Source organism: Halichoerus grypus, chromosome 3 (assembly GCF_964656455.1).
Source record: "Halichoerus grypus chromosome 3, mHalGry1.hap1.1, whole genome shotgun sequence".
NCBI lineage: Eukaryota > Metazoa > Chordata > Mammalia > Carnivora > Phocidae > Halichoerus > Halichoerus grypus.
The window spans coordinates 178,766,025-178,791,852 of record NC_135714.1 but is presented as its reverse complement, the minus strand read 5'-3'; the positions used below and the strand labels follow the sequence as shown (position 1 = coordinate 178,791,852).

The 25,828-nt window shown below is 38.7% G+C and overlaps 1 protein-coding gene across 10 annotated transcripts in view; it reads left to right on the top strand.

The window, feature by feature from the left end:
* Positions 1–25,828, top strand: part of NRG1 (neuregulin 1) — a 1,097,062-nt gene that overhangs the window by 923,093 nt on the left and 148,141 nt on the right. For 8 of the 10 annotated variants that reach the window (XM_078069636.1, XM_078069635.1, XM_078069638.1 and 5 more), the window contains 4 exons: positions 912–1,089; positions 10,306–10,427; positions 20,725–20,775; positions 23,079–23,129. In XM_078069636.1, coding sequence (XP_077925762.1) covers positions 912–1,089; positions 10,306–10,427; positions 20,725–20,775; positions 23,079–23,129 — 402 coding nt within the window. The remainder of the gene's footprint in view (positions 1–911; positions 1,090–10,305; positions 10,428–20,724; positions 20,776–23,078; positions 23,130–25,828) is intronic. The other 2 variants (XM_078069637.1, XM_078069642.1) reach the window with 1 other exon arrangement.

The window sequence follows — 25,828 nt, the reverse complement described above, 5'->3', positions numbered from 1 at the left end:
GTACCTATTTACAGAATTACAACGAAGATAATTTGTGATCTGAGATGTGAACCTGCTTTAAAAATAATGGCGGGGCACCTGAGTGGCTCAGACGTTAAGCGTCTGCCTCCGGCTCAGGTCATGATCCCAGAGTCCTGGGATCGAGCCCCGCGTCGGGCTCCCTGCTCGGCGGGAAGCCTGCTTCTCCCTCTCCCACTCCCCCTGCTTGTGTTCCCTCTCTTGCTGTGTCTCTCTCTCTGTCAAATAAATAAATAAAATCTTAAAAAAAAAAAGGCCTGTATATTGCTAATATAGAAACTAATAGAACATTGTATGTTAACTATACTGGAATTAAAACCAATAATAATAATGACGATGGCCTGGTTGCACATTCTCCTTTAGCATAGGTTTTTTGTGGTTTTGAAATGACCAATATCCAGGATTTTTTTTTTTTTTTTTTGATATTTTATTTATTTGACAGAGAGAGAGAGACAGCAAGAGAGGGGATACAAGCAGGGGGAGTGGGAGAAGCAGGCTTCCCGCCGAGCAGGGAGCCTGATGCGGGGCTTGATCCCAGAACCCTGGGATCATGACCTGAGCCGAAGGCAGACGTTTAACCGACTGAGCCACCCAGGTGCCCCCAATATCCAGGATTTTTAATGGCATCAGAAAATGTAAAGATTGAGGAAGTAACCATCTAGAATATTTTATAATCTAGGTTCTCCGCCCCCCCCCCCACTCCCCCAAGTATATTTCATTTGGGCATTTTATCTCCAAGGTGAGATCCATTTTGGCTGACTCATTCTCTCTCTCTCTCTCTCTCTCAGATAGTAAAACATTTGGGAATGGTGTCTTGATCAAGCTCACCTAAAATTAATATATTTCTCTTTGAAAGATGATCCGAATTTTTTTCCTTCTCTTTCCTTTTTTAGCTTTGCCTCCCCGATTGAAAGAGATGAGAAGCCAGGAGTCTGCCGCAGGCTCTAAACTAGTGCTTCGATGTGAGACCAGCTCCGAATACTCCTCTCTCAAATTCAAATGGTTCAAGAACGGGAATGAATTAAACCGCAAGAACAAGCCACAAAACATCAAGATACAAAAAAAGCCAGGGTAAGTGTAATGCATCGAATAGCAGAGGCAGTGTCTAGCCATAGAATGATAGAAAATATAAAAATGATTTACAGCCCCAAAACGTGAATTCACTTATCAAAAAGCTATGATCTATAATAAATGAAAAGTGTGTTCATTATATGATGACCAGAAATTGTCTTATTATATAGGGAAGAGTTTGAAGTTTCTGATTCTTGCAGCTTCTGGATGAGGAAAGAAAAGAGTGGATGGGGGGAGAACTGGAGACGTGGAGGGAGAAGCTTTGGTGATAACTGCTGTGATTGGAATATGTTACATCTTAAAATTGGATTTCTTTAAAATGAGACAAATGCTGTTGAGAGCACCAGTGCTTCCACAATCAACATCCCAACTTAACGAAGCCCAGGAAATGCCCAGATTTATGGGAAGAGAATGCAGCCGCTTGAATTTGAACTATTTTCAAGTAAGAGGCTAGTACATCCAGCGATACCCAATAAGATGTTTTTTAACTGGCGATTTGTGAAACTACATCACCACTGTAGCACATTAAAACATCAGGTGATCTTGGCTCGCAAGAATCTTTTTTTTTTTTTAAGATTTTTTTTTTTATTTATTTATTTGAGAGAGAGAGAGTGAGAGAGAACAGATGAGAGGGGGTAGGGTCAGAGGGCAAAGCAGACTCCCCGCCGAGCAGGGAGCCCGATGCGGGACTCGATCCAGGGACTCCAGGATCATGACCTGAGCCAAAGGCAGTCGCTTAACCAACTGAGCCACCCAGGCGCCTGGCTCACAAGAATCTTAAATCCTCCTGCCTTCCTCGAGGAGGGCCACAATTGGAAGGGCTCCAGGTGATTCACGTAACATCTTGCAGGGGTGTCTACACCTACTCTAAAATGAGGCTCCTTTATTATTCCCATCCTCTTCATTTTTATGTATTTCCTCACTTAAGAAATCCTCTTCTATTATCACACTACATTTTGAAATTAGGGAAGAGATAAGTATGTGAGAGTTTTGCTTGTCAATAATCCTTTCATCGATGTGACATGGATAATAGTACTTCCGGGCTCAGAGATTACATTTTCTTTCCTCACACACAGAGGATTCCAGTGAAATCCCAGGGATGATAGCAGAAGCAACAACAAAAGAATCTCCTCCTGTACTTTGATTTAATAGACCACCTACCAAAAAGTTGTCACACACTCACGAGCGCAAGAGACAACAAAGTGATTATAATGGAAATTTAACTTAATCTTCCCATCGTGTTTAATTACTGTAATAACCATAATTACTGAATTTTTCCCCTAGTTTCCGTGGTTTTATTAACCACGCTGCTTGTTCTTGTTACTGATTGTGTTGGCAAGATCTTTTGACTTGGAAGTACTATAATAAGATGTGGGGAGAAAAAGTACTACTTTTGCAGCAGGTGGTTCTTCAAAGATACAAAAAATAACACTGTAAAGAGACATTTTTTTTTTTTTACATAATCTTATTTATTTATTACAACATTCCCCTAGGTAGTAAGGGAAGTTGAACTGTACATGGGGCCTAATTTTGCATATTAAGAAATTAAAATTCAAAAAAGCGTCTGCCTTGCCTTCAATCTCACAACTAGTAAGTAACTAAGCTGGAACACAAATCTGTTCCTTGGGTTCCTTAACACCTTATTCCTTCTTTTAAAAATGGAAAGCATACATGTTTAATAACGTTTGCATATGGGGAGGGGAGGAGGTAAGAGTGAGTGAACTGAAAAAAAGAACTATGATGCTTATAGAGGAGTTTAACAAGAAAAAAAATACTTTTAGATACTGGATTGAATAGAGTTTGGTGTCTGTTTTGTTTTTCATCAATTAGACACATTAGTAAGGAACTAAGTTATCTTCACACGCAGGAGAATGTCTCATTTCTTTCCACACGGCTGTCAAATGATATCAGTAATATTTAAGTGCCCGCAGAAGGCTTTATGCTGCGAGTGTGGGGAAATGGGAGAAGCATGGGTGTTATCTCTGCCCCCAGGGGGTCATAGATTGTATAGGGATTCTCTAGTTCAGCCTTATCTGAAACATAGTTGTTCCAGAGGCCATGTGCTAGAGTCCTCTTAGGGCTGGGGGGTACTTCAGGATTTTCAAGTGGCCCATCCATTTGCAAATAGTGACCTTTTAGAAAATTATTTTTTATGTTAAGGTAAATTCTACTTTAAGTCAAGATTTAATCAGGGAGGTATCCCTAATGTATGATCTAGCGTATCATACATGCAATAAAGCCAAGTGCTAAATTGTAGGTTACTGATTCTAAGTGCCGTGAGTTTGGGAAGAGGGAGAGACAGAGCTTCATGAGTAGCCATGGGGAGATGGATTTGAGTCTGCTAAAGGGGGAGAATCCCCTCTGCCTGGCTGGGTGGGGTGGGCCAGGCCATGAGAGAGAAAGAGCAGAATTAGAGTCAGTAACAAGTTCTGTTTATAGGACAGTAAAGAGGCCGGTGGGTGAATGGGTGGAGAATTCTGCCCTTCATGGGACAAGCTGCTGTGTGTCAGACCTTGGGCTAGATGCTGGGTACACAGAGATGAGTGGTCTAGAGGGGAGAGAGATGGCGAACAGTTAGAATACTCAGTCTTAAGGGCTACAGTAGTGGTAGTCCTGGGATGCCATAGCAAGAAGCTAGCACAGATGGGGAAGGGGACCCGATTAGGGACCAAGGAGGCTGCCAAGAAAGAAGGGAGGGAGAAGAGGTTTATCTAGGCTGAAGGAACAGAACAAAGCATCTTCAGACTGGGATTATTCAGTCTGAGAATGCCTGGGGAGAAACAAATGAAGGTGGATAGGTAAGGAGTAAATGGTTTTGAGAACAGTTCCTATATGCCTAAAGAGGTAATTTGTTACATGGCTTGGATGACATATAAAAGTATCATTAGTATTCAGGAAAACGTTTTCATGTTGGCTTCATAGGTCCAGACAGCTAAGAGCACTGTCTACATATTAATAAAACCCCATTATACCAGAAAGGCCAATATTCAGAAATCACTTCTTTCAAACAGTAGCCTTGCTGGAAAGAATTAAATGGGAACAAAAAGATGTTTTATGCAGCTTATGTGGCTATAAATTACTCTTGGCAAAACATTTTAACATATTTGATCTTCCAAAAATAAGACACTTTGTGTAAAGTGGGCCATTAGTGTTGTCATCTTTTTTTTTAAGGTTAAAGGACCAAACCTTTAAATTTAATTAACATTTGCAAGGTGCCCCTGTTATTTCAACTTGTCCTATAAATATAAGAGAATGGATGCGATTATTGTTATACCCATTTTTTAAAAAAAATGAATGCCCTGAGCATGAAGGAAATTCAGTTTCTTGCTGTAGATCTAATGTTGATGAATAGTAAAGCTTGGATTTGAAACACGTCTGACTCTATGCCTCCTGTCTTTTCACAGTTACTGGTGATTTTCCTATGTATAGTAAAGTCACAACACAGGGCTGGGGACACATACAGGCATAGGGTAATGTCTTTAATAAAAAAAATTCTCATTTTTCAGTTTCTTCTACATATTCATAATTTTCCATTACTAAGATATTCAAACTGTTAATGGTTTGCAGCAGTTACTTGGTTCCTTAAACTTTATCAGAGGCTTTGATCAACCAAGCAGAGGTGAATTTCAGTGTGAGGTTTAGGATTTCTTTGGGATTCTCTTTATTTTAAGGAAAATGTTGACTCTTTTCCAATCCTTAGTCTAGGTTTCTTTTTCACGTAGTGTAGATCATACATGCAGCCAGAATTTCCTTGTCATCCCTTAGTGTTGCAAAGAGACTCCAATCAGCAATTTCTATTATTTTGTATAGTCTTATCACCCTTCTGCCCCTGAACTACATTCTTACATGTTCTTCCTATGACTTTGAATTTATATCTGAGCCTGTGTTTGTTGTATTTGGCAAAGCAGTGTGTGGAACCAATTTAGAAAAATGGAAACTGCCCCAGTGTTATGTGTCTGCTTATCCCTTTGTTCTGCTTCCTCTGCCTGGTGGATCATTTTGAGCAAGAAAACTGGTTAAAGATCATGGCACGCGACAGATTCATATTTGAGGCTGTCAGATTGGCCTCATTTAAATATCAGCTTATGAAAGGCTGACTTCCCATTGTTTGTGTATGGCACACTCTTTTGGATGCCCATAGTTCTGTCTCAGTCTTCATTTCCACTCTCACCTATTTTCATTTTGTTTAAAATTGGATCTAATTGGTCTTGTCAAATTTCTGCAAACATTTTAAAGGGAATTCTTTCTTCTGTTGTCCATTGTTGCAGGTCCTTTGACTCTATTCTAGAAAAAGTTCACACACATTCCCTTCTTGCATCAGCTGAGCAGCTTTTGCAGGTCATTCTAATTTTATATGTAAGGAAAGCGCCAATTCCTTAGGTATAAATGGGAATACTCAGTGCCTATTTCATATGGCTTACGTGAGGCATTTGGTGCAGCGCCTGGTTCTGTATAGTATGAGGGTTGCTTATGAAACCCTCTCCCTCCTCTTTATCCTTCTTGTTACTGGCAGTTTGACAGTATCTGAAGCTGTGTTGAACACACACAGACACACACACACACACACACACACAAGCACACTCACACACACAGAGTTCATATATGATTCCTTAGAGATTGGAGGAATGGATTTATATAAACCGAGGAGATATTCCCTATATGCATTTAAGTTGTCTTGGCCCATAAACGGCGGTGGAAGAATCAAGCCAAAAAAGACAAAGAAGACAGTCGTTATTGGAACCTTGAATCCATCCTTGAGCACTTATTCAAAGAATACAGTTTGCATTTTGATATAAAAAAAGAGAAATTAATATTTAGAACTTTCATCTTTAAATCAGTCTGTATTAATTTATTTTTACATCGTATTGTTTTTCTTAATCCAAAGGTAATGTGTGCTTATAAAAAGATCTAAATATTGCAGGGATATAAAATGTAATTGTAATGATAGCTAACACTTATTGGGAGCTCATAGGATTCCAAGCATTGTTTTAGACACTTTACATGAGTTAACTCTTTTAATGCTTTTAGAAAATGAAAATCCACTGAAACATCAATCCCTCCCAGATTTCTAGATAACTCATCAATTAAAGAGCAAAAAATTCGTTTTATGATTGGACGGGAATTCAACACTTTTTCCAAGTTAACTTCCTTCCTGTGGAGAGCATATGGTAGCCTATTGAAGAGAGTACAAAACTGTTGTATCCATACTTACCAAAGCCCCAGATCATTGCAGTGTATAATTTTCAAGAAAGGTTTGTCTGTTTCTTCTCTCTTCCTGCTTCCCACCCTGTACTCTAGGGCCCACGGATCAGAGGGTCTCATAGTTCAACGTATCATTGGAGTTCACAGGGGTCCCAATGATCATCTGGATCAGTGGTTTTCCCACTGTGTCCCTGGAGAATCTTAAGTTTCCACTGAATTGAAAATGGGCTGCCAACCACCTTGACCTGAACACCTTTGTCTCTTTATGATAGTTTTGAATATGAGGCTCTGATTTAAGCTTTTGTTTTAAAACAAGTTGTTTTTTTTTTTTTTTCAAAATAGTTGAAACCACTGATTTAATTTAGTCTTTTTTCTGCATAGAGATATTCTTGACAGGTGGTTATCCAGACTTGAATCTTTCCAAAGGGAAAGACACCCTCCCCATTTTTGAATGTTCAAAAACTCTTCCTTATCACTCAAAATATGCCTTCTTTTTCCTGTCGGACATAATTCTGTCTTCAAGAGCCTCCTCGAATAGTTTTCTTTTCCAGATGACAACCATGAAATATGTTTAAAAAGCTACCCCTATCTTGTTCATAGTTAGCCTGCCAGTAGGACCTCTGTTTCTTCAATAGAATCTTCTCTAGTGATAAGATTTATAAGCCCTATTCAATTGTGATCAACTTCTTCTAAAGTCCTCTAGTTATTGATATTTTTCATCAGATGCCCCTTCAAAACATAATTAAATATTCTAGATGTGATCCAGCCTGTGAGCAGTGTATTGAGACTTTTATCCAGTTTGATTTATGCTGTTTTAATATTAATATGGCCAAACAGTGCATAAGTTTCTTTTTTTAGTGTTTCTTTTTTTAGTAGTTCTTTAAAATAGAATCATGTTAAATGCATGGCTAATTGAAATCCTTTTTTCTGTATATATTATTGTCCAGGCACGTCTCTCCAAGCCTATACTTCTGCTACTGATTTTTGAACTGGAATGTATTTGTTATGCTTATCTTGATTAAATTGAATCTTGATCTTAGTGCATTGATGTTCAGTCTTAGAATTCCCAAGGGTGTTCTCTATTGAAAGGATACCTTAGCTACGTGTGATGCCTGCCTTAGAAATTCACAGTACATATTTGCATAAAAACCACTAAGAGGTACTGTTGTAAAGAAATCTATTTAACTTTGTTCAAGGCAATATTTATTTGAGCATAGAAAATTTTTTTTCTTATTCTTTTAAGCATAAAATTTATTAGCATTACTTGGAGTAATATTCCAGGAAACTCTGTGTAGTTCTATTAGGAGAATTTTTATTTAAAAAATTATCCCTTTAAGATTCACTATAAAGCTGATTACCATCTTTCTTATAGTTTGATCCAGTTCAGTAGTTAAAAAATTAATGGTACAGGGTCAAGAAAGAACTCCTCACATACCATCAGGAACTATTCCTCAATTTACATAAGTAAGAAAGGAGTGTTCTTGGAATTATTATAATCTTGAGGTGTTGTACATTCTTGGGTTGTTGTGATAACCTTAGAATTAAGATTGGGGGCTTAACAAGAAAAGTTATAATTTTCTTATTTTAGGAATTCACTTTTTCTTCTGTGTTGAAAACCAGGAAAAACCTCAACCTGACCTTCTTCATGATTGATCTATCAATTATTGTTAGTGGTTCCATGGTTGTAAATGAAAATTCTTCCAGCTAATTATGCTGTTTGGGGCTGGACAAGCTTACCGTAGTATTTGTATTGTTTCTGACTGTTCTTCATAGATGTGTGTCATAAAGGAAACTTGGCATGTATGGACAGATTTGTATAAATAGCTGATAATCCCTTAAGAAAAGTACTGGATTTGAATATTCCAAACCCAGGCTTAGAAGTTAACACAACTTGATGGGGGCTAATATCCTAATACTGTATTTTGATAATTTTAAAAGTTCTTGTAGTTTATAATTAGATCTTAATATCAGCTTGCCAAGATGCTTGTCCTCAGATTGTTCTATTTTGGTTTATAGGGATAGACTTCAGGGAACCTTTTCTGTGGAGAACTCCTCGGATTAATATGTGACTATCCCTGCATAAATGGCCCTTGGTGATCCCCCCACCCCATTACAGCTAAGCAGGCTGTTATTGTATTAGATTCGCTTTCTATCAACTTTGTTCTGTGCGCCATCATTTTCAGGAAATATGAACAGATATGCTATGTGGATGACAAGGATTCCATTGTCAAATAAGTTTGAGAGTAACTAAATAATATATTCCCCTCTTAGAGAGTCAGATTACATTAGCATATTAAAGACTTTGAGAATTCCTGCAGGATTAACAACAACAAAAAGCCTGTTTTTGTTCACCCTAATGTCTTCTGAATTTATTTGAGTACAGTACTTTTCTTTTGTTTTCTCAAGTTTACTTGTTGACATTGTTCTGAGTCATTAATTTTTTAATCCACATGTTGGTTTGAGTGTTGCTGCCTTGGTCTGGACCTCCTCCGACTGTCTCTGCCCTCTTAATAGGGCATCCTCCTTTCCTGCAGCCAGCATTTAGGAACATTAGGTCCTGGAGAGAGCTTAAGTAGGAGCATCCAAATATTTTCTTCATTTATTCACACATTCATCCCATAACGTTTGAGGATGCACCAAGGACAAAGCAGTGGCATGTCCTCATAGAACTGTGAGGGTACCAAGAAGTTTAAATTATGGACTCCAAAGTATATGTCCTAGCTAGAAAAATAAGATATACTTCAAGAACTGTGAGGATCATGGGAGAGGTACTCAAGCCTGTCAGAATTTAGACAAAGAAGAGAGGAGTAGCAGCTACATGATTATGAAAGGTTTGATGAAAGAATTGGCACTTGAGGTGGTTCTGAAAAGTCAGCCAATATCTTGAAATATGGGACACCCCCCCCCATTCTAGGAGGAAGGAAGGGCACAAGCCAAAGCACCATGATGGAAGGCCATAAGGCTTACATATGGGACTGGGTGGGTGGTCCAGTTCAGTAGACTGGAGGAGAATAGTAGGAATTGAATTTTTATTAGTTAAATTAGAATAGCTGATTGAATTTGATTAATAATATTATGACAAGAAGACCAGAAAATTCACTATAAAACTAAGAAGGTGTAACTTATGGGAGCCTTGCATATAATTTTGAGTTGCTGTCTTTTGTTCCCTGCCTTGTTCTTTTCCTGTTGTCATCCCAAGAGCCCAGGCAGTCAGGACCAGGTGTGAGTATACAGGGATGCTTTAAAAAGTCTTTCATAAACTCAAGTAGCCCCAGTGGTTCTGTGTTTTTAAATCACAGAGACTGCTTACATTATTGGCTATATGCAACAGTAAAACATAGACAGATGCAAATCACAATGCTGCCCATGTTGAAAGAGTGTTGAATATTGCTTTAATATGCAGTTTTATAAAAGTGTGTGCTGTTGTTGTATATTTATTTCAATGTTAAGAATGATTTGTGTCCCTCTATGTCCCTCTAAGATGAATTACCTTTCTTTTGTAAATCCTTTTCATTCAGAATTAACATAAATCCTGATGTTACTTTACTGAGAAAAGTGCAGAGCATTTTAATCTATTCTAGCCTTCCTTAAGTGTCTGTCCTTACCAGATTTGTAAATGATTTTACACTTTTTAAATCTTTCTAGTGGCTGAAGACATTTAGATATAGAAAGGAAGAAAACTTACTAATTGGTTTGAAAAAAAAAATCTGAGGCATAGTGTGTTTAGTGGTGGTGGTAGAGGAATAAAAAGAAAAATTAGAGAAGGCATTCTTTAAATTACTAATCTGGGTGATAAAATTAAGGCCATGTCTATAGTATCACTTAAATGTGATGTATCTCATCTTTACTCTTGGTCAAATCATACTTCTGTGTATTAGTAAGTTGTGTTTTAAGTTGGTATGTGTGGAGTGGAGAGGGGGAGTTTGAGAACCCTGAAGCTACAGAGAAATAGATTTTGGTGGTCATTGTATTTCTGTGAAATATACTTACACCACTTTGGTCCTGATCTTATAGGAAGTCAGAACTTCGCATTAACAAGGCATCACTGGCTGATTCTGGAGAATATATGTGCAAAGTGACCAGCAAATTAGGAAATGACAGTGCCTCGGCCAATATCACCATTGTGGATTCAAATGGTAAGAGATACGTACTACATTCCATTTCTCAGGCTGTAAGAGGAGTAATCAAGAGATATGGTGAGAGTTGTAATAAACTGGTGTGTTAAATCTCATTGTGAACAAATAAAAAACATAGAAGGAAAACCATATACTTCAAGTATCCTATGTGTCTTCCATAAAACACACTTCCAGACAAGTGTGTCTACTCCCTGAGGTGGTATAAATCTGAAACATACATAGATTTTTATTTTTTAAGAATTTCAGTAAGGTCATGAATGGCAGAAACAGGATGGGTTGCTAAAAGAGATTAGACTTCCTCTTTAAATTTGTCAGGGAGGGTTGTCAAGTCTTTGGCTCCATCAGTAACAGAATATGTGTGTGTATATATATACATGTGTGTGTATTTATATACAGAATACATTTGTATATGCAGGATATATGTATATTACATACATATGTATGTACATATGCATATTATATATGAATATATGTAGTGTGTGTGTGTGTGTTAACAGGATACAGTCCTGACTCAGTCCTAGAAATTTGAATGTTCTCATATGTGTTTTTAATACAGCTGGCTCTAGGTTGTAGGAAGTGAGGCCTATCAGTTTTTTTCTTAGGCCTATTAATTCAAAATTCAGAGAGTCCTCGAGGCAAAGCCCTTCCTACTATGTCTGGTCTTGAGCTTCTGCTTTCCTGAGAATGGCGCCAGGGATATTTGTTAAACTAATGAATGACTTGGAGGTAGAAGGTGTCACTTACCCTCCAGCCACTTCTCTGAGTTACCCGAAGAAGCTAAAGAACCACAGCTGGTGGGTGTGTGCTTGGGATACCCAACTCCTCCACAATTTGATGGAGTCATCTCTAGAAACCAATGATGAGCTAAAGCAGGGAACGTCTCCATCTCTTGAAATAATAAAATGTGACTTCAGAACCCTGTGGTGCTTCTTTTCCCTTTTGCATGATGGCACTTAACTACTGCATATGCAAGCCCTGTCATGTGTTATAAAGCCAAGCCTGAAGACACTGCTCCCCTCCCGACGGGAAAGGGGAAAGAGTGCCCACTGCAGAGGCCTGGTCTCTGAAAGCGGGAAGGTAAAAATGCAAGACCAGCAAGGGGAGAACAAAAGTAACTTCAAGGGTCAACTCCGTAGGAGACTGATGGAGTTGTGTCTGTTGACTTATTAGGACAGGGAGAAAGGAGTAAGATAAAAATATGGAACAGGGTTGGGAAAAATCTCAGGTTAATCCCCAGCCTTCTCTGGATTCCCCAGTGAACTGCTCTGTTGCAGGGTAATCAGAGTTCATTACTTTAATTTTAAATGCCTCCCTCTACAGAGAGTAGAGGACAACAGTGAAAAGTAGTTTCCATCACTATTTTTAGGAGCTGCGTTTATAGCTGAAAATGTAAAAGCCATTTAAAATTTATATGAGTAAATGTAGCATCACTTTACTTTTTCATCAGCACAGGTTAAGCAATAAGTTTGTTGCTGGTGTTATTTTACACCATGAGAAATTTTATAGGATGCTAACTTGAAACACAAATTTAAAAACTAATTTCAGTGGCTTATTCTTTTTTTTGTTTGTTTTTTCTGTTGTGCCGTGTTCAGTAGCTTGTTCTCAGCCTGTCATTGGCTTGGTTCAATGTGTCTCCCCGTGGTAAATGCTATTGAATTATGATTTTGACACTTGGATTAGATTTGTAGAGCTATGTGTACTATAAATTCCCAGGAAAATACAATTAGAATAAGTGTCATGTTCTCACTGAGTGCTTACAGTACTATTATAATATTCCAGGTTTTCTGATTTACAGGATTAAGCAGTGAATTATTTACTACTATATTATTCCTGGCAAAACCCATAGGGTTTTTTTTTAATTCATTTTGGGGTGCTGAGGGATAATACGGCTTTTTACATTTCTCTAGTAGGACAGACATCCAACTCATTTTTCCATATTAATTCATTTAAGAATTGGTCTCGAATTTGAATATTTAGTATTGACCATAGAGAAATGCAAGTTGGGATGTTTTTGATAATCAGTCTTTTTTACCTGACAAGAGTAAAGAGAAGTTCTTGGAAAATTGTAAGGAAGTCATTCTTAAACAACCAACTAAAATTCTTTACGGAATGAGGTCTTACTGGCTTACGTAGAGCATCTGAGGGCGAATAAAGAATCTCAGTTACAGTGCAAGGTGGTCTTGTTTTTATTTTCTTCTTAGAACCCTAGGAATAGTTCATCCTTATCCAACCCTCTCATTGTATTTCAAAAGAAATGTGAACTTACCATGTGTCTGAAAGCAGACACGTTTAGAATCACAAGATATTTAGTAGCAAATGAGGACTTGAACCCAGATTTCTTGAATTCCTGATCCAGTAGAGCTCACTTTGTACCTGACTGTGTGTTTGGGAATGTTTAAGTAGATTCTTTGGTTTGTGAAGAAAAAAAAAAAAAAAAAACACAAAAAAACTGAAGGAAGGGTGTGAGGCATAAGGACAGAGGGATTCTCTGGGCAAGAGTTGGAACTTCATTGTAACTGGGCGTCAAGGAGAAAAATGTAACCCAGGGCATATCTAAAGATTTAAGTAAACGAGAGTTTCTGGATCCTCTCTCTAGTGTCTCTGCCTTTAATGTGCTTCAGATACTTTCTTGTAGCTTCTGTTTCTTTTATCGTCTCACCTCTCCTGCTTTCAACGGTGCTTCTTTATAATTACAAACTTTAACCTGTTTATGATCTCACTTAGCCATATTTTTCTTCATGGCTCTTTTTAAGGCATTCTTTCCATTTTAACTCCTATTGTGTGATTGTTTTCTTAGTTCCCAAATCAGATTCCCTATTGCAAGAATCTGATTGGCAGGGCGCCTGGGTGGCTCAGTTGGTTAAGCGACTGCCTTCGGCTCAGGTCATGATCCTGGAGTCCCTGGATCGAGTCCCGCATCGGGCTCCCTGCTCGGCGGGGAGTCTGCTTCTCCCTCTGACCCTCCTCCCTCTCATGCTCTCTGTCTCTCATTCTCTCTCTCTCAAATAAATAAATAAAATCTTTAAAAAAAAAAAAAAAAAGAATCTGATTGGCAGCACTTACGTGCCAGACCATTTCGAAAGACCTAGAGAGAGAGAGCTTATGAATCATCTGCCTTCTGGTCAGGTGCCCACCATGGGCTCAACCTGGGAGAGTGAAACTGGAAACATGGCTGCCTAGAAACGCCCCTCTCCTCAGAGGCTGTGGGCCGTCTGCTTTTCGTCAGAGCCTGTGGCTTGGCAGCCACCATGAGAGACAAGGCCGATGTGTTCTGCATATTGGGAGACTCTCTTTTCCCCCAACACCTCAAGGGCTTAGTTACAGCACAACCAAAAAGAAAATAATCTTTCTGATCCTTCAGGCTCTTCTACTGCTCTCTTTGAATTTGCTATATTCAGATCAATTCTGGTTATCAAAGAAGTCTCAGCTCAGGTCTGGAGCTCTCTGGGACTCAGATACACAAACTTGTGTTGTCACATCCCTGTCTCCTTAGAAATCTGGGCAAACACTGCACAGAAACACTCTTTCAGAGGGAAAAAGAGCACTCTACTGTGGTTATAAACTGCCACATGGCCAAGCCTACTCTCTCTAAATGTGTATTTATTATTGACTTGGGCTGAGAGAGTGGAATTCTCAAGAATTTCATTTCCTTCTGGGGGTCCTAGAAAAAAGTCTTAAAAAATAAGAACATGTTGTGAAAACATTATATTATGTAGAACTCCCCTTGAGATTTTAATTTATATTTTCTACGAAATAGTAGTCATTTTGTTAATTTTGTGTTATCTCACTCATCTCTCCCATATTTCTCCAATAAGTACACAACTGTGATCTGATAATTTCTACACAGGTTGCCTTGCAGAAAGATCCTGGTATGCTGCTGTGAGCTAATTACCCAAATTTCATCCTGTGCAAAAGATACTGAAATTTTCACACAAGTACCTTCTTTGCACAAAGATGTTTCGAATATATTTTGGTACAAGATTCTAGGAGGGATGGCAGGGGTAAGGGGAAAGAAGATATGCAGGAGAGATTGTTTTCTCCCCAGAAAAAAAAGAAAAATGTAGCAAGATGACCTTGCTATTTGACACTATTTTTAATTTCAAAACACAGCTGTGTAACTATCAGGGAGAAATTAGCTCGGATCATAAAAGTCTTCCATCCAATATTAGGAACTTTCTGCCGTGAAACTCATTGCTTAGATTTGCTTAGATTAGCAACTAGGTATAAATGAAATGATGACAAAAACCCAAGAAATTCTCCTTAAATTGTTATATGCTTGAATGAAATAATGACCATATTTTACTATTTTTGAACATTTAGAAAAGAATGTATATATATATGTACATATATATATATATATATATATGGCCAATCACTATATTAAGCTATGTTTTCAAAATTTGTTTTCTGCCTTTTCCAATGTCTTTTAATCCCGATCTTATTTGGAAAAAAGAATTTGCTATACAGTAGACAGATATACACATATGCAATCTGCTAATTATTTTGGGGACTATGTGGGTCTAACAAAGACCAGCTGAGGTTTCGTATAAAGAAGGATCTCACAGGCAGCCGTCATTACATGGTGGGTTATGGGTGGATTCCTTTCATGAATTTAAATACGGCCCCTTAAGAGGCCACATACACCATGCTTACGCAGATTGTACACTGTATGTTCATTTTTATTTGCATTTCATTTGGCTTGGTCTTTATACAGGAAACCTTAATTTCACAATTAATTCTTAGCTAAGAAGTTCCATAAAAACTCCTGGGCATCAGATTAGGGAAGAGAGTAATAGACCTACCTGGTTTTCAAATTAATTAAGTACTGCAGTCTTTAAAAGATTAATACAAGAGAATATAAAACTAATCAATCATATATCCTCTACTAGATTTTCTTTTTTTAATCAGGAGAAAAATTTATTTGAGTGAGATTCAAGATCCCATAGGAACATTGGGCTCATAGCAATAAATTTGCTGTTTCCTTTGAGATGAACAAAAAATATTTCCACAAAATTTGCCTAATATATCAATAGGTCCTTTAAAAACTTGGCTCATGTGGGTAATAGGCTTAGTTTCCCCCTCTCCCAAATGGATGGCATTGTTGGAAATGCTGTGATATTGGTAAACCAGCTATAGTTATACTGACAATCAATATAAAATGTTTTGTAATTTGGAAAGCAGTCTCCATGTATGTTGTATTATATTGTATTCCCACGAAGGGTAATAAGGAAGAACAATATGAGTGGAATGGAGTTGTATTTTCAGAGTATAATATCCATTCTGTTTCTACATCATTTATTAATTTCAACATTTCTCAGTTGCTTTCTCGTAAGCTCTCATTATGAGCAAGAATGCAGACACTTGAAGATGTTCCTTAAGTCATCTTTACTAGTGCTAATAAATAAGTGGGCCCATTTTCAATCTTTAACAAGATGACTTGGTCATATTTTTTGCACACACAATAATAACCTGTAATTTTAGAATAACAAGGAGTCACAGAAGTGGATGTTTAAATACACACAGACACATCATATGTATGTTTGTATATACGTATATGTATGTGTCTTTTGCCAAATAGTTATATTCGGTATGTTGTGCTCGTGGTGAAATCTCAAACAAGTCATGCATGCGTAATAATTAGAAAAATTCCTTGCCACAAGGTGTCATTTTTCAGACACTGCAACTTTTTCTTGAGAGCAGATCCGATTTATTAAAAAAGCATTCAAACATGGCAAATATACTAATGTTCCTTATGTTTACTTGCCTACTCAGCATAAGTTGCTCAGCTGTGTTCAGTTCCTGATCATTCTAAATCCTCATTAATTTGCACTAATGAAGGGGATGTCCTTTATAAATTAACAAATTTAATATACCAAATTACTGCAGGAAAAAACATGTTGCTTAAATAAACATCAAGAAGATTGCAGGACTTAATTTTTTTAAATCTGTAATTGCAACAAAATTATTTTCAATCGCTTATAACAAAAGGTTGTTTTGTAAGTCTATGAATTCTGCCCAAAACATGCATAAAATGCTTGCCGAGTGATTTTTTTTTTAAATTATGTTACGTTAATCATCATACATTACATCATTAGTTTTTGATGTAGTGTTGCATGATTCATTGTCTGCGTATAACACCCAGTGCTCCATTCAATACGTGCCCTCTTAAATACCCATCACCAGGCTAACCCATCCCCCCACCCCCCTCCCCTCTAGAACCATCAGTTTGTTTCGTAGAGTCCATAGTCTCTCATGGTTCGTCTCCCCCTCCAATTTCCCCCCCTTCATTTTTCCCTTTCTACTATCTTCTTTTTTTTAACATATGTTTCAGAGGTACAGGTCTGTGATTCAACAGTCTTACACAATTCACAGCGCTCACCATAGCACATACCCTCCCCAATGTCTATCACCCAGCCACCCCATCCCTCCCACCCCCCACCACTCCAGCAACCCTCAGTTTGTTTCCTGAGATTAAGAATTCCTCATATCAGTGAGATCCTATGATACATGTCTTTCTCTGATCGACTTACTTCGCTCAGCATAATACCCTCCAATTCCATCCACATCGTTGCAAATGACAAGATTTCATCCCTTTTGATGGCTACATAATATTCCATTGTATATATATACCACATCTTCTTTATCCATTCATCTGTTGATGGACATCTTGGCTCTTTCCATAGTTTGGCTATTGTGGACATTGCTGCTATAAACATCAGGGTGCACATACCCCTTTGGATCCCTACGTTTGTATCTTTGGGGTAAATACCCAGTAGTGCAATTGCTTCAACTTTTTGAGGAACCTCCATACTGTTTTCCAGAGTGGCTGTACCAGCTTACATTCCCACCAACAGTGTAGGAGGGTTCCCCTTTTGCTGAGTGATTTTAATCAAAAAGATTAATTTTTCTGACATATCAGATAAAGGGCTAGTATCCAAAATCTATAAAGAACTCATCAAACTCAACACCAAAAGAACAAAGAATCCAATCAAGAAATGGGCAGAAGACATGAACAGACATTTTTCTAAAGAAGACATCCAAACGGCCAACAGACACATGAAAAAGTGTTCAATATCGCTCGGCATCAGGGAAATCCAAATCAAAACCTCAATGAGATACCACCTCACACCAGTCAGAATGGCTAAAATTAACAAGTCAGGAAATGACAGATGTTGGCGGGGATGCAGAGAAAGGGGAACCCTCCTACACTGTTGGTGGGAATGCAAGCTGGTGCAGCCACTCTGGAAAACAGTATGGAGGTTCCTCAAAAAGTTGAAAATAGAGCTACCATATGATCCAGCAATTGCACTCCTGGGTATTTACCCCAAAGATACAAAAGTAGGGACCCAAAAGGGTACGTGCACCCCGATGTTTATAGCAGCAATGTCCACAATAGCCAAACTGTGGAAAGAGCCTAGATGTCCATCAACAGATGAATGGATAAAGAAGAGGTGGTATATATATACAATGGAATATTATGCAGCCATCAAAAGGAATGAGATCTTGCCATTTGCAACGACGTGGATGGAACTGGAGGGTATTATGCTGAGCGAAATAAGTCAGACAGAGAAAGACATGTATCATATGACCTCACTGATATGAGGAATTCTTAATCTCAGGAAACAAACTGAGGGTTGCTGGAGTGGGGGGTGGGGTGGGAGGGATGGGGTGACTGGGTGATGGACACTTGGGAGGGTATGTGTTCTGGTAAGCGCTGTGAATTGTGCAAGACTGTTGAATCTCAGATCTGTACCTCTGAAACAAATAATGCAATATATGTTAAGAAAGCAAAAAAGAAGAAGAAGAATGTAGCAGGAGGGGAAGAATGAAGGGGGGGAAATCGGAGGGGGAGAAGAACCATGAGAGACGATGGACTCTGAAAAACAAACTGAGGGTTCTAGAGGGGAGGGGGGTGGGAGGATGGGTTAGCCTGGTGATGGGTATTGAGGAGGGCACGTTCTACATGGAGCACTGGGTGTTATGCACAAACAATGAATCATGGAACACTATATCTAAAACTAATGATGTAATGTATGGGGATTAACATAACAATAAAAAAAATTTAAAAAAAGATTAATTTTTCTTATTAGCAAGATTCTTTTAGTGTAGAAGTATACAACTTCTAACTTGTGCTTCCCCCAGGAAAATTCAGAAGGTTTATATTTAAAGCCATAATTGTTAAAGATATTTTTAAGGTCTCCAGGGTAAATATCTAATTTTAGGAAGGGAGATGATTGCTATTATTAATATTTTTTTAGGAAGGGAGATTATTTTAAGTTGTCTCTGTGTAGATAGATTTTTATAGTAACCTCCTGTTCTGGTATTTTTATGTAACGTTAAATTTAAAAAGGAAACGTTTTGGTTAACCTTTCCTCTAATCTGAGATCTTTTATGTTGGAGATAGAAAAGCTCTGACTTTTTTTTTTTCTTGGAAGGTCACAGTGGACAACTACTTGGTTTGTCAAAAATAAATTTGAGAAGAGTCTTGATATTCATGCTGGGATTGGGACCTCTGCCCAATTCTTGTGACCCTGCGCTTATGACTTCAGTCTGGCTGTCCTGTCAGTGATGGGTCCTGAAACACAGAAAAGGAAACCTCTTTCCTAACGTGGGCACTTGCTTGGAAACGTGGATCTTCTTCTGGCTATTCATAGGGAGAGATAAATGTTGTGAATCTTTGATTAAAATCTTTCTCTCAGATTAAATTTCCCCCAAAGAAGAGCAATTTCATTTTCTATAGCCCAAATCAAGAAAGTTAGATGTAGTCATGTGAGAAACAGATATTACCATATTATCAACTCAGACTATCCTCTTTAATGCTTGCTGCTTGAGAAAATCCAAAGGGTATCGTATACCTTCCCATTCTGATTCCTTTCACTTCTTCCCATTTTTTGTGGGTGTAAGAGGCAATGAAGCCTACTTTGGTGGCTTGGTGGTAATCTTACACTTTGAATGGTTGGTCTTCCTAATGTTGGAATAGAAAGGACTGTCCATTACTTAATTTTCACAAGAGAAGCACATTTGGTCTTACTAAAGATAGATGTCTGATCTTTATATGTTCCTATTAAACATCCGTTCTGAATCTCAGATGCTATTTTTTTCCCCCTTCTGATTCCACAAAACCTTGTATCCCTAGAGAAGTGTCTGAGGTTGAAGAAACATTGCCAATTAAATTAAGTCTTCTTACCTACTGGACTAGTCCTACCATGGAAACCTGAAATGGTCATATCTGTATTTAAAGATGATTATGTTGAGTGTGAACATTTCTAACTCCATGATTAACAGGCTGTTAATTCAAACATAAAATGATAATATATATGATTTGCTTAGGATTTTAGTAGGTCTGGTAACTTCTGTAATATATATATATTACAACAGATTCAATTTATCTTTTTTGTCCTGGTTAGTAAATAGTGAAGTACTATTTTGTCATTTAACAATAATTATACCAACAGTGAAGGTTGAATGATATTCATCATTGCATCACTACATCTTTCCAGACTTCATAAAACTATGCCTTACTGAAAATACTAGATTTTAGCAAGTGAAACCCTTTTCAGAAGGATGGGAAGAAGACAGAATTGGTTAGACAATGTAATCATCCTTCGTTCCATTATAAAGGCAGCAAACTGAAAGCTTGTCAAAGCTTAAACAAGACTGTCACAATTCCCACCATAATGGTGTGTCCAGCAATATGTAGTTTCTCCTTCATTCCCTTGGGGTGGGAGCTCCCTGTTACTCTGTGCCTGCCCGGAGTAGCTGAAAACTCTTGTCAAATAAGGCGCCCATCTGGATTATCACTGGCAATTTTCTGTAGAGTTCAATGCCAGAACTTGGATGTTTTTCACCAATCCCAATGAGAAACGTTGCTTGCTTTTATTTTCGAACAAACATGTAGTTCTCCAAAGATTGATAACTTAAAAATTCTGACCACAGCTTTGATATTTTTTTTACATCTGCCATCTGCCTTCCTCTCTGAGAAGGAACCCACCACCTCCTTGCTGTATATTGTCCTTCACCAGCCCCGTGGGGACAGGGAATCCTTCCTATGTACTCCAGCATTGCTCATCTCATGCTCTTTGCCCAAGAAAGAAGAACTACTTATCTGGACAGCCCCCTTTTTTTTTTTTTTTTATGCATTTCTCACGTTCGGGCTGGATAGAGCCTGGGCTTTCATCACCGTCTTGCAATCCTTTTCTTCCTTTACACTCTCTTTCGGTTTGAAGGCAGGCTGTGGAAGTGGCTCCTGGCCTCCTGATTATACATCATAATCTCCTATCACCTTTTCTTTTTATAGACATCATCACTGGAATGCCAGCCTCCACCGAAAGAGCATATGTGTCTTCAGGTAAGGAGGACAAGCTCACCAAATTTTACTAACCGGAACGACAGACCTAACTGCTGGCTGCATCTTCTACTAATCAGAATCCCCTCTGCATCCAAACTGTAGCTGCTCTTGTTTTCTGCTCCAGTATTTCCTCTCTGGCTCCTTTTGCCTTTTGGGGTTTTATGTAAAGGGGTACAGTTCTTGGTGTGTGTCTGAAGTTGGGCCTGAGAGGCATGCATGGAGAAAAGAGATATTTCGATACAACTTAGTGACATTAGACCAGGAAAGTTGACGTCTGGGTTATACATCGAGTTTTTACAACCTTTCTAGGTGCCTCAGCTGCCTCTGTTCTTTTCATCCACCGTAGTTCATTCCTGGATAATGTGTCTGTGTCCCATCTCTGACCTGTGGGCTCCTAATGAGCAGTTGTGGGTCCCTGAACTTACAGAAAACACTGTTCTGTGCCTATATTTTTCAAATGCTGGTGCATTGCTTTTTGGTTTGTTTTTGTTTCTTCCTTGCCTGTAATATTTGCCGGTAGCACTTACAGTCTGAGCAGATATTAGCCACTTCTAACCCAGCTCTACTAATGCATGTATAACCATAATTCATTGATTTCTCCATTAGCTGTGAATTTAATTAATCTGCTGTGAATTTTTTTCTTTTCTTTTCTCTCTCTCTCTCTCTCTTTTTTTTTTACTTTCCTTATCCTCTGTTATTCTATAGTTAAGAGGACCTTGGAATGTTTAAAAATTCGTATTTAATGAGAGGCAAGTTTTTAGAGTCCAAGATTCAAAACTCACTTCAGAAGTACAACAACAACCTGTTTCTGCATGACACCTCACAGTTTACAAAGACTTCTACATCTCATTTGGTCTTCACAATAGATGTGTGAAACAAGACATTATTTTTCTTCATTGTACAGATGAGAAAACTGAAGCATTAGAAATGTTAAGTCATATGTCTCAGCAAGTAGGAGAGCAGATCATTCCAGCTAGCCCAGTATTCCTTCCCATTACCCCGTATTTAATGTTTTGGCTTCATTGATTTCCTTCGTTATGGCCGGTACCTTGTTGGAAAGTTGGAGGAGGCCATGTAATCGAACACAGCCTTTTTTGACTTACCTTCATCAGTTTCTCCTCTTCCCTTCCAAGCCATTGTTCAAGATCATAAAAGTTAAATCTCTCTGTATCCCAGATGGCTTTGACCATGTTTAGGGCATATTCATGTGTTGTTCCTAAGATGGACGTATGCATGTTACAGGGTGGGATGATCCTGGAGTCTAAGAGGGTTGTACTTTTCTGAGTAATAGAAAGAAAGCAAGAGAGAAGGGAGGGAGGGGAGGAAAGATAGAGGTAAAAAGAACAACAAAAAGGAACAAAAATTGTTGAGTTATCTGAATTTTCTTCCCCTTTCATTCAGGCATTTCTTTCTTATAAGGGACTTCACTATCTGACTCCATAGATATTGTTAGGAACCTGAGCTTCTCAGATTATGTGGTGCTTCTCTTGGGAATCGGGAGTGACTATCATTATTATTTTCCGATATATGACTTGAATATAACTTTCTGGCTGCTGAATTTCAGTCCCTCTTTGATACTAACTTGTCCTTCTTTCTGACTAATAAAAACCCTTACTTAGGTCCCGTGCTTTTTTTCCTGCATAAGTTGTGTTTTATGCCCTGACTGTATTTAAATACTAGCTTTCCTTCCTTTGCTACCTAAGAGAATCTTGCCACTGTACATCTCCAGTGACCTTATTATGAGTTTATTTAGCATGTTTGTTTGATCCTACCGTAATTGCTCCAGTGGATCATGCATGGACTTTATTCAGCACCGTATTTGGTCAGGGTGTGTAGGCAGACCATGTTGCCTGAGAACAGATTCATTCTTCTTCTTTTTTTTTTTTTTCCTCTGTGCGTGAAAGTTGACTTTCATTCTTTCTGAATATGGGGATTGTTCTCTTTGGTTTCATGTTTCTGAAAATCAAGACCACACTTGAGAGAAGGAATGGGCCATCTCACCTGTCCTGTGGATCTGTTCAGAGTCATGTTTCTAGGAAGTTCATACACCAGTCGGTATGTGGGGTATCTCTGCAGGTGGACTGACTCCATTTTCATCCTTTGGGTTTGGACTACAGAAATAGTCCTCCCTGGTCTCTGAATATTGCATACATCTTCTTCCAACTTTGAAATGCTTCAGCTTTTCTATTGCACTGTTTCCTAGTCCTCTTTTTCTGGATGATCCCCAAGCCTGGCACATTTCTGATGTAAGAATGCAAGCCACCTGACTCAATAAAGCCTCATTTCACTTCTTTGTTTTATAGAGTCTCCCATTAGAATATCAGTATCAACAGAAGGAGCAAATACTTCTTCATGTAAGTATATTTGAATATTCCATTCACTAGTTTTTAACCCAAGACAGTATCTGCCTCTGGAGATGGTGTTCCTGTCGATCCTCCGTCCTCACTGAGGAACAGTACATCAAGAGTTTGGGAGCAGGCTGGTATTTGCTGTTTGGAAGGGAATGGCCCTGTGCTATGCTTGTGGGAGGCGGGGGGCAGGGGAGGGGGGATTAGATATCCCCTCCCCCTAAGATACACAGGGACATTAGAAGACACCACATATGTGGTGGTGTTATAATGTAGTGTCTTTGAATATTGAAAAATGACTGCAGAGCCTCTGAGGCCTGGTTCTGGGTGAGCAATGGAGAACATCGTTAGTTGTTTTTAGTGTGTCTTGTTGCCTTTAGCAATTGCTTGAGGCCTGATACCCAGCTGTTCGGGGCCTATTCTAAAGCTCCCTGGTTCTCACATAAAGTCTGCTGTGATAGAGTAAGGAAACTATATATAGATGCCCTTAATTCAAATTCGATAGCAATTATGAAAATGTTTGAAGGCACGTCCCTAGGCAAGATCTCAGATTAGTTTTCATCTGTTTAATGTGAAATGTGCTTTGTGCTTGTGCTTGTGGAGTTCTACAACTGTTAGATTGGTTGGTGCTTTGTGCCATGTCAGGGGAACGTAAGAAATTAGCAAGGACTGGTAAAAATAGTTTTGATATTTATGAATTGTGAATAGTGTCGAATTAAATTTTGATATCCAGCGGGGGAATTTATCAGACCTTGAAAATAAAACCTATAATTACAGTCTTTCTCTCCCTTATTTTAGCTCTTTATTTAAAGCTATTTCTCAGCCTGAGAAGCTCTTCAATAAGTAGATATTCCCAATTATTCTATTCCAACCCGGGGAGCGTGTTTAAGACAGTTTCTTTTGGCTGTCAACATGGTAGGAAGCACTTGCAGGAAGATCTGTATTTTAGGCCACTTCATTTGTTTTGTCCGTCTGTTTAAATACATCCAGTTTGAATCTAAAGCCTTTCCCTTCAGGTTCGTACCAGAACTGTAACGATATGATGTAAACATATTTTTTTATTGCATGAAGTATGATGTTTTGACTATATTTTAGCTAGATAAAGCATCATTTAACTAGATTGATGGAAGCAATCTAGTGGGATCAAACAGGAAATAAGATGCCAGAGAGGACTAAATTGGCTTCTTCTGTATTCTAAAGATACTCATTACATAGTCTAAAACGTTAATCCCTTCTGGGGAGCCTGGGATATTTGTTATTTAATTCTACTTATAAAAAGATTAGTATAATTATATAGATTTTAGCTAACTAGCATTAAGGAATCATGTTGAGCTTTGTTTTAGGTTTTTGAGTGTTTATTATACAAGGGCAAATACTAGATTTTTCTTTTTGGCATTTTGTCTGGGAACAATTTCTCCCCTGCATGATTCATTGAATAAAGTTATTGAAACTCTTGTAATTGGAACCCTCCTGCTATCATTAACGGGGCGATGGATGCTATCCTGAAGCATATCCGAGTAGTTTTGGAATAGAAGAAATACTTCTTTGGGTTTTCCAGAGCTTGAGGGAACTGAAATGAATCTCTCAGTTTACATTTGTATTCATTGCAATACTGTTGAGAGAGAAATAATGTTGAAATCTGACTCTGATCTCTAACTCTCAGCAGAGTTAGTTCCTGATATTTGGTAAAGGTTTAAGACTAAGAAAGAAGGCTTTGTATTTTAATATCGTGTTAAAATATTTCAGTGCGCCATTTTCATACATTCCCCGCCTTTCCCCGTTCATGCTCGGCTCTCAGTAAATACTGTGGAATTGATTCGTGCATACATTTTCTTAATCTCATGAAAATGCGCTCTGTAAAAAACTATAACCAAGAGTGGCAGGATCCTAAGTCCAGTCTTGGCGAGAGCGGCGTGAGGCGCTCAACCCATCCAGAGGGAGCAGAACTCCGCAGTGCAGAACCCTGTGACGTCAACAGAGCTCCATCTAGCAAAGACTGAAGGGGAAACTTGAGGAAGCAGAAATAGCCAGAAGTGGGACTTAAACATTCAAATGATATGTAAGAGTCAAAGGCCTTGGGAAAGTTCACATGGGTCAGAAATAATCAGCGCCGAAGAATAGGTTCCTTTTCGCTTTGTTTCCACCAGAAAGGAGACACCAGTAAATCCCCGCGCGTGAAAAGTGAGCCCTGCTCTTGCAATGTAATCATGTCTGTGTGGGCTGCGTTCTTGGCACTCTTGGCACTGGTGTTTGCTGTGTACGTTTTGAAAAGCCTTTCTATGGCTTCAGCAAACGTGTTGTGTATTATGATGAGTTGGTGTGCTCTTGGGGTCAGGCAGCCCTGTTACTTTTCCGTTCTTTAGGTACAAAGGTGCGCACCTGTGTGCAGAAGCAGCTCCTTGCTGCCGGCCCTGTTGATGAGAGCCTCTCGCGGCTGACAAACCCTGAGAGGGTTCAGCAGTGTCGGTTTATGCCCGCGGCCCTGCTCGGAGGCCCCGAAGGATGCCAAGTCCGTCTTTTCTGCCGGCATCCTGCTTCTCCCCAGAGCCTTCCCTGACCACGCCCGCCCTCAAAGTTCTACTTTTGTCCTCTGTAACTCCTGTTGGGATAGGAAGAAACACAGAGAAGAGAACAAGCGTTGCCCACCTACCTATCTGAGATACTACTGCTAATATTTTAATATACATTCTTCTTATCAGTGTTTT